At 38.1% G+C, this 9579-nt stretch overlaps 1 protein-coding gene across 1 annotated transcript in view; it reads right to left on the bottom strand.

Annotated features, from left to right (window-relative positions):
• Positions 1-298: 298 nt before the first annotated feature.
• Positions 299-9579, bottom strand: part of SHISAL2B (shisa like 2B) — a 23623-nt gene continuing 14342 nt past the window's right edge. The window contains exon 3 of the mRNA XM_003785864.3: positions 299-521. Coding sequence (XP_003785912.1) covers positions 388-521 — 134 coding nt within the window. The 3' untranslated portion in view covers positions 299-387. The remainder of the gene's footprint in view (positions 522-9579) is intronic.

Genomic DNA, 9579 nt, shown 5'->3' with positions numbered 1-9579 from the left:
CCTATCCAGTACTATTTCTTGTAAAAAGAATTGCCTGTAAGTATCAAAAACTTGTGAAATGCTGGTAATGTGACACAAACTTCTCATTATTCCTAAGATAAGTTTATCTGTGTTATTGACAATGTCATTAATTTCTCTCAAAAAATTAGCATAATTTCATGTACTGCACAAGCATCTTGGTTAGCAAGTAAAAGTAAACGTATGTACCTGAAAATTTATGAAAATCTAAGTGGATGTCTAATAAATTGATTGGATAATCAAAAATGCAGTTATGTCTTTGTGCGTGGCAAGTTTTTCAAAAGGAGTATTACACATTATGTTTCAAATGCATTTTTTATTTGTATGGCTCCATCTCTCTGGTGAGCCTTTAAAACACAGAAGTTTTGGTTAATAAGCAATGTTGATTTGTGTTGTATCCATTGTTTTTTCTTGAATTACATCATCAGCTTCATAGGATGTCTCATTTGTTGAATTTGATGCTGCATTTGAGTTGAGGACTTTGGTTTTTCCAGTTGACTTGCCTGCAAATACACAAAATATGAAATAATTATTTGAAATTATCACGTAAAATTTGACTTTTTAAAAATTTTTTTTTTTTTTTTTTAATTTTTTGAGACAGAGCCCCAAGCTGTCCCCCTGGGTAGAGTGCTGTGGCATTACAGCTCACAGCAACCTCCAACTCCTGGGCTCCAGCGAGTCTCCTGCCTCCGCCTCCCAAGTAGCTGGGACCACAGGCGCCCGCCACAACACCCGGCCATTTTTTGGTGCAACCGTCATTGTTGTTTGGCGGGTCCGGGCTGGGGATTCGAACCCACCACCCTAGGTGTATGCGGCTGGCGCCTTGCAATATTGAAAATGTGATGCCCTGAAAATACGATATGGATGAGAATTGAATCATTTCAAAGCTGTTTTTGAACATTTCCTCCTGAAATTCAAATAAAGGAAACGTTAAATAACAGAAGTAAAAAATTCACTGCCATGCTTACCTACCTTTCCTCATGCTTCCATGAGGAAACTGCATTTGATAAGAAGGTAACAGGTTCTGGGTCACTTAATAAAAGTGTGACTTTCCCTATCCTCTGCACGAAGCAAATAAACTACATTAAAGCCAATCATAACAATTTGCAACAATCTTAATGCTTTCCCATTATAACCAATATAGATGTGACTTTTAAAAAAATACATTTGTGCCATAACCTCATTCACTCACTAAATAAAAATGAGAGTCCAAAATGAGTAAAGATAAGCTTTGCTCATCAGAAGGGCTAACAAAGTTTATAGCAAAGAAATGGATAATTAGTCAATGGGTGGTGGTAGAGAAGTTGAGTAATAAAGATATTTCACCAATGTGTAAAATGTTCTATATATTTAAATAACGTAAGAATACATAAAAAACAGTGTAAGAAATTACTAATGTCCTCCATGTGGCTCAGTCCTCATCTGACCCAGTTCTTTCCTTGGCTTCCAAGATGCCGGTCTTGTTTGACTCTCCTCCCTCGCTGTGACTCCTTCCCTGTCCCTCTTGTTGCTTCCTTTTCTTCTCTGAGAGCTGTTAGATGTAGGAGTGCCTCAGAGGTCTGCCCTGGGTTTGGTCAGGTCTCACTCCCTAATTAGATTGGTCTCATTAGTACCACAGAGTTTTACACTATCTCTGTGCTGATGACTCCCAGATCATTATCTCTGGCCCAAAACTCTTCTAACATCTAGACTCAACTTCCTGTTGACTTCTCCACTTGAATATTTGGTGGACATCTCCAATTGAAGCCAAAACTGAAAATTAAGGTTAATACCAGGAAAAAAAAAAGCCTTCCCCACTAGAAGTCTTCCTCTTCTCAGTTGCAGGCAACTCCATGTCTCCTGTTGCTAAGGCTGAAAACCTCAGTCATTCTTGATTCTTCTCTTTTCTGTCACCCCCTACATTAAATCCATCAGGAATCCTACAGGCTATATTGTAAAATAGATAGCTGGGCATGGTGACACACAGCTATAGGCCACAACTACTTGGGAAGTTGAGCCAGGAGGGTTCCCTGAGCTCAGGAATTCTAGATTACAGTGAGCTATGATCATGCTACTGCACTTCAGCATGGCTGATGGAGTGCGACACTTTCTCAAATGCCTATATACATCCATCCAGAATCCAACCACTTCTTACCAAGATTACTTACCTTTAAAAAATAAGTCAAATCATGTTCTCTGTCCAGGACCCTCCACCTCACCCTCAAGTCTTTAAAATGGCCTACATGATTTCATACACACACCACAAATCTCCCTGACTTCATCTTTTTTCTGCTTCACTTGTTGGTTTACTCAAAACTCTGATCAAGCACTTCAGGCACATGCCATCCTATAGGACATTTGCAAAGGTTGTTCACTCTGTCTAGTATGCTCTTCTCTGAATAAACTGCATGATAACTCTCGTTTCCAAGTCCTTGCTCAAAAATTACCCATTCAAGTGGTGCCCAAAAGCTCAGTGGGTAGGGTGCTGGCCACATACACTGAGGCTGGCATGTTTGAGCCTGGCCCGGGCCGGCTAAACAAGAATGACAACTGCAACAACAAAAAAATAGCTGGGCTTAGTGGTGGGCACCTATAGTCCCAGCTACTTGGAAGGTTGAGGCAAGAGAATCGCTTAAGCCCAAGAGTTTCAAGTTGCTGTGAGCTGAGACACCATGGCACTCTACCAAGAGTGTCAAAGTGGGACTCGGCCTCAAAAAAAAAAAGGAAAGTTACCCATTCAGACACATTCTTCTTAGTAAAGCATCACAAAAATGGAGAAGCAAGAATCCAATGTACTCAATTCTGATATGAGGACAATTGATGCTTGTACATGGTGGGAAGCCTGAGAATGGGGGAGCAGAGAGAGGGAAGGAGGGAGGGGGTTGGGGGATCACAGTGTGTGACACACCTCTTAGGGGCAGGACACAATCATAAGAAGGACTTTACCTGACAAATGCAAGTAGTGTAACCTGGTTCTTTGTACCCTTAATGAATCCCCAACAATTAAAAAAAAAAAAGTCCTGTTCAGTAGGATCTACCCTAAATACCATTTAGAAATACAGCTTCCATACTCACCATCTCCAATCTCTTCTGCCCGCTATTATTGTCCATAATTATTTTCTAACATAACTTACCTATTTATCAGCTTAGCATTTATTGTCTACTTCCCTCACTAAAATTCAGATACCACCTGCCAAAGGATTTTACACTATTTTATTCATTAATGATGTGTCAAGAAAAATGTTTTACATAAAGCTGATGTTCAATTAATATTGAGTACGTTAATGAATTGAAGGATAGGACTGAAAGTTTTACACTGTAAAAACTTTAAAATTGTAGGTGACAAAAGACAAGATTGAAAGCCAACTGAGGAAAAAATTTTAAGAACAAAGGATTCACGTCTAATACGTACAGGTCTCATACATACAATATATAAGATTAACACCTCTTAGTGGATGAAGAAATGGACAGAAAGGTACACTGGCTAATAAACAAACACGAAAAATCTCCAACCTGCTAGTAGAAAAAAATGTAAATTCAAAAGGTAGGATACCATTTTTCATCTCTCAATTAGGTACGAATAAAAAGTGATACTGTCTTCATCAAGGGTATAGCATCACGGGAGTATAAACTGGTACATTTTTAAAGTCTGAAACATTCCTACCCTGTAATTTCCATCTTAATCTGAAATTGCCAAAGAAACCATCAAAGATGGGATCATAAATTCATAGACAAGGGTATTCACTGATCATTTTAAATTCCCCAAAATGTAAGTTCCTTAAATTTCCAATAACAGAATTGTTAAATAAATTTTCACATATAAGGTATCATGTGGCCATATAATTTAAAAAGGTGGTTTCTAAGAAATTCTCAATTATATGGAAAGTGCTCAGAGTACAACGTCAAGTGAGAAAGAATGCAGAACTATGGCCAGTATAATGGTAGTTAATACTTACATAGCACTCACCGTCAAGACTCTCTCAGCCAAAGCTCTTTAGGATCAAATCTGAACCTGGTAAGGCTGAGGAGCTGGCTCTGCTTTCCTCTCCTGCCTCAGTTCTCCCCACTCCCTTCCTTGTACTTGGCATTTCAGACACAGAAGAAGGCCAAAAGTTCCCCAACTTGCCCTGCTCACTCTGTTCCCAGCCTCTTCCCTGATGTCCTCTTCCCTGCCTGATGTCCCTCATGCCCCAGCCTCTTTGGCTTGAACAATTCCTCAGGTTTTAGAAAGTCGGCCCTAAACCTCCATAGGGAAGTCCATTAGCCCAGATTCCCACCTTCAGTGACAAGTAGCTTCTGTCCATCCTCTTCTTTTTGCCAACTAGCCCATCTTCTCAGTATGAGTCTAAAGCCTCATGTTTACGTGTGTGAATACTTCCTGCCTTTCACTGATAAGTAAACTGCTTTTTTTAAAGTAAAAAATATGGGTCAAAAATATTTCTCTACAAGTAAACTGCTGTCTAAGTTCAATCAGGACATCCCCCCATCACCACCCTGGTCAATTTTGTGGTTGAACACTCGAGGAGTTTTGAAGGATGACATCTCACTGCAGCTCCCATATCCTGCCCATAGGACTGAGACACTTGCAGTATTGATCTCCGGCTGATAGTTAAGGTACTTAGATTTAAAACCTATGGCCTAGAGTGGTACAGTGCATGACTTTATTTCATTACTCCTCTTCTGAATTTTTTTAGTGGTAAAATAAGTTACTTAATGTTCTCATTCTAAACATCCAATCCTTATGTTTAAATCATATAATTTGATTTTTAAAAGCTAATTTATTACGGGCCCAATAGTTTCTAGTGTGGAAAATTGTCCTTTGTCCAATAAGCAGGCAAAGCCCTTTAAGATAAAAGTCGTCGGGAAAACTGGCATGAAAATTTTATGAACTAAAAACTTCTTCTTGACTTTATTTGCAAAGTAAACTTTTCAAAAAATATTTGATTCCAATTTAACCAGATGTTTGTAGGTTGCTTATTTTACACACTTTGATTCTTCAGTATCCTAGCAGGTGAAAGTAGAAGATGAAGGATGTAAGATGTAATTTAGTTTCATATCATCTGGATGGCATTTGGGTCTTATGTAAGTATTTAAATATCGAAAATGTTAATAGTTTTTAGAATGTCTGGGAAGTCTAAAAACTGTAATTTTGGTTAATTCAAGTTATTCATGTTTTCAAAACTTTTTATATACTTAAATTCATAACAGTTTAATTGGACTTTCAAGGTTTTTTTATGCTTTGTCACAGCCTGATTCTTTTAATGAAAACACTCAGGAAGTTATTTATTTCCCTAACTTAATTATCTTGGAGTTCTCTGGAAGTTGTCCCTATTCTGGCAACCCTTGTTTACATTACCTGTTTCTCTGGCAACTGAAACAGGTATTCCCCTCTGAGATTTAACATCTTGCATATTACAGATTTTTTTCTTTTGAGACAGAGTTTCAAGCTGTCACCTTGGGTAGAGTGCTGTGGCGTCACAGCTCACAGCAACCTCAAACTCTAGGGCTTAAGTGATTCTCTTGCCTCAGCCTCCCAAGTAGCTGGGACTACAGGTGCCTGCCACAACACCTGGCTTGTTTTTTGCCTTGGAGTTGTCATGGTTGTTTGGCAGTCTAGGCTGGATTCACACCCACCAGCTCTGGTGCATGTGGCTGGCACCATAGCTGCTTGAGCTACAGGTGCCGAGCCACTTACAGATTTTTCTTTATCTAGGGCTTGTAAAACTATTCCTTCCCCAGCCTCCACTCATTATTTACTTGGCTACTGGATCCTTCCAATATTTTTGGAAGTGTGAGTAAAAATATTTTTTCACAGTGGCTTCCTAAGCCAAAGCAATTCTCCTAAGAAAAACAATTTGTCATGTGATTAAGAAAAGATCTATTGTAAACACCTCTGGTGCTCATTCTCTTCCCACAGCTTATAAAAATCCAAAAGCAGTTTCATTGTCCATCCCTATGGTAACTCAGAAGAGCAACAACCTCAAAGAATGAGGCAAAGATTCTTTGAGATAATTTTAAAAGACAAGAAAGGAAACGTTTTAGCAACCTCAGCTTTTTCTAGTTTTCCTTTAATAAATGAAAACTAATTTCTTAACCAACAAAGTAAGGATAAAACCAGCTGCCTCTTTTCTGTCACAAGGTTCTAACTTATATTCAATATTAAATAAATCTGTAATACCACTGAGCTCCCAAGGGATTCATTATACCTAAAGATGCTTATTGAATTCTCTTTCTTTAGGTGAGTGCAAATTGCCAAGATCCAACCTTGCTTCCTATTCCCATTCTTTCCTCTTTCCCCTCTTCCAATGATCAGAGGTAAATCTCAACCTTCCTTTAATCCTAACCCCCCCAGACTGGCATTCAAATGAAAGCTTTGGCCTTTACCAAAATTTAAATACAATTCATCAAAACAAAATCTTCCTACCTATCCTCATTACAGCCAACACCACTGTGCTTTCTCTAAAGATCGTTAAATTTTACATTTATTTTCAAAGCCAGTCCTCAAGGACCAATTTATCCTATAACTGAATTCTGCCCTTGCCTGCCACTTCGAAATATCAAAAGAATGACGGGGACCTCCTCAGGTCCCCACCTCCTGGCTGTCTGGCAGAACTGTAATTGAGCTTTTCTGCCATTACCTGCCTGCATCTTCCTAGCTTCTGAGTTACCATCCTGAAGTCCTTCAGCAGTTTCCAACTACTAATCTAGCCAGATTACTTTGTTCTTTAGTAGAAAATGTACACATCCCACTCATCCTGCAGCTCCTTCCTCTAACAAGCGAACTTAAATTTGCACCTTATAGGTGGTTTTGTTTTTTTTTTTTTTATGATATGTTTCCCTTCAAATTCAATATGGGGGTGCACAGGACTGGGTCTGAGCTAGACAGAGAAGTGAGCCAAACTCACCCTGGGACCTCTTGTTCTGTCGCCCTCCTCTTTTTCAATGGCCTTTCCCTCCAGAAGACGTATATAGGGATCTCATATAAGAGCACTTAAAAACTCAACATGAAATTTGGAATTTGAGACTAGCCCTTTTCCTTTACCCACCCATCAATGAATAGAGGCAGTTAGACTGAGAAATATTTTTCCAACCCTATTTCTTCCAGAATCGTCCTTTTTTTTCTTTTCTGCATTGTTACATGCTTCCAACCATTGATGATTTAAGATAGCTTACAAAAGAGTTTAGCTGATATTTTAAATCCTTGAAATGAATGTTTCACAATGGAAGACTGTCTTCTGTTTTACTTATTGGTTGGAACATGAGCTAGGATCACCTGACCCTGTACCCTGAGGACTCAGAAATGCTCAGTGGAGCAGTAGCTTCCCTGAGCATTTTGATTTTCTACACGCTAGGAAAAAAAAAAAGTTGTAGGAAATTCCAGGCTTGTTATTTTAAGTAGAAAGATCTTTCTACTTCACGGGACACAGGTGGTCTTTTATGCCATTGAATTCAAATTCCTCCCATCTTCTACTAAGATCTTCATGAATTCTTAGGAAGTACTTTCAAACTGGTATTACTAAATAATCTGGCAGCCTAATTAATAAGAGCTTTGCACAGAGTTTTTTTGAGGCGTGTTAAGACAATTTAGAAAAATAGCTCCCAAAATTATCTATAAATTTCATATAAAACCCATCAAAATACCATTTGATTCTTAAAAATTTGACAGTGTGATTCAAAAGTTTATTTGGAGAATTGAACATCATAAGAATAGCCAAGAGGCTAGGTGCAGTGGCTTACACCTGTAATCCTAGCACGCTAGGAGGCAGAGGCAGGTGGATCTCCAGAGCTCAGGAGTTTGAGACCAGCCTGAGCAAGAGCAAGACCCTGACTCTACTAAAAATAGAAAAACTAGCTGGACGTAGTGGCACATGTCTGTAGTCCCAGCTACTTGGGAAGCTGAGGCAAGAGGCTTTCTCAAGAAGAGTTTGAGGTTGCTCTTAGCTTTCATGCTGCAGCACTCAACCCACGGCAACAGAGTGAGACTCAAAAAAAAAAAAAAAAAAAAAAAGGAGTAGCATAATGAAAGGGAGGAGGCAGTCTTTCTTGCCTAATTAGGTATTAAATTATATAGTTACAATAATTGTTAAAGTATATTACTAGCTTAAGAATAAACAGACTGATCAATTTAATGGAACAGAAAGTCCAAACCAAACTACAGTACATATAAGAATTTAGTTTATGGCTCTGCGCCTGTCGCTTAAGCGGCTAAGGCGCCAGCCACATACACCTGAGCTGGCGGGTTTGAATCCAGCCCAGGGCCACCAAACAACAATGATGGCTGCAACCAAAAAAAAAAAAAAAAATAGCTAGGCATTGTGGCAGGCGCCTGTAATCCCAGCTGCTTGGGAGGTAGAGGCAGGAGACTTGCTTGAGCCCAGGAGTTGGAGGTTACTGTGAGCTGTGATGCCACAGCACTCTACCCAGGGAGACAGCTTGAGACTCTTTCTCAAGAAAAAAAAAAAAAAAAAGAATTTAGTTTATGACTACTGACAAAAATTTTAAGTTGACAAAAGATAGATTAGCCAATAAATATTTGACAACTGACCCATTATTTGAGAAATTAAGGCAGATCCCTACCTTGCATTTCACACCTATATTAAAAATCTAGGAATATTAAAGATTCAAATGTAAAAACAAATGCATAAATGTATTAGAAGAAAATACAGGTAACTACCTTTATATCTGATGGTGAGAGGAGAAACTTTATGTATGAAGTCAAAAGGAGAAACCACAAAACAAACTTCTATGGTCAAAAAACTGTCACATGCAAAATTAAAAGAGAAACAAGTATGGAAAACATTTGCAATATATGGAAAAGATGTAGTTACTACATGGAAAGTTTTAATGAAGCAATTAGAAATGAATGAGAAAAATGAAAAATGTATAAAAGATATGAATAAGCAATATAACAAGATAACATTTTCATGACAAACATGAAAATGTTCACTCTTGTTACTAATTAGTAATTAGACAAATTTAGAATAAAACCCTATTTACTAATGAAATTAGTAAAATATATACCTTTTTAAATAGTAATACCCAGTGTCAGAGAGGATATAAGGAAACTAGGAAATTGTAATTTTCTGGATGACAGTTGGGAACTTCTATCCAAAGCCTTATTATGCCCCCACCCTTTGATCAGCAATTCCACGTGTAGGGAAGGCTAAGAAAATACATGTACTTAAGTGCTCAGTGTATATGTAATGGAAAAAACGCAAGCTAGTTCAAAGTCAATATTAATAAAATATGATACACTCAGAACTTTATTTCTAAAAATCATTCCCCACTAAAATAAACTAGTTTTCTCGGCGAACTGGCAAATTCCAGGGCTAGAACAGGAAACATACAAAATTCCCTGGAGCATCTCAGAGGGCAAAAAACTACTCCCAAAATGATAGGCGCATATCAAAAAGACAAAGGATCCAATTTACAAGGGCTTCCACTGGCCTAATCTACATATTTTAAGATCAGATTAGTAAACTAATGCTTTTGAATGAAGAATGTATGAGTTCATACTGATATAAATAAATAAGTAATGCTATGGTTTGAATACATGTGTTCCTCAGAAATTTGTAAGTTGGA

The sequence above is a fragment of the Otolemur garnettii genome, unplaced genomic scaffold (genome assembly GCF_000181295.1).
Source record: "Otolemur garnettii isolate 467f Iridium unplaced genomic scaffold, OtoGar3 scaffold00017, whole genome shotgun sequence".
NCBI classification, from domain to species: domain Eukaryota; kingdom Metazoa; phylum Chordata; class Mammalia; order Primates; family Galagidae; genus Otolemur; species Otolemur garnettii.
Note: the sequence above shows the minus strand (reverse complement) of the source record. Positions and strands in the feature narration are given on the sequence as shown.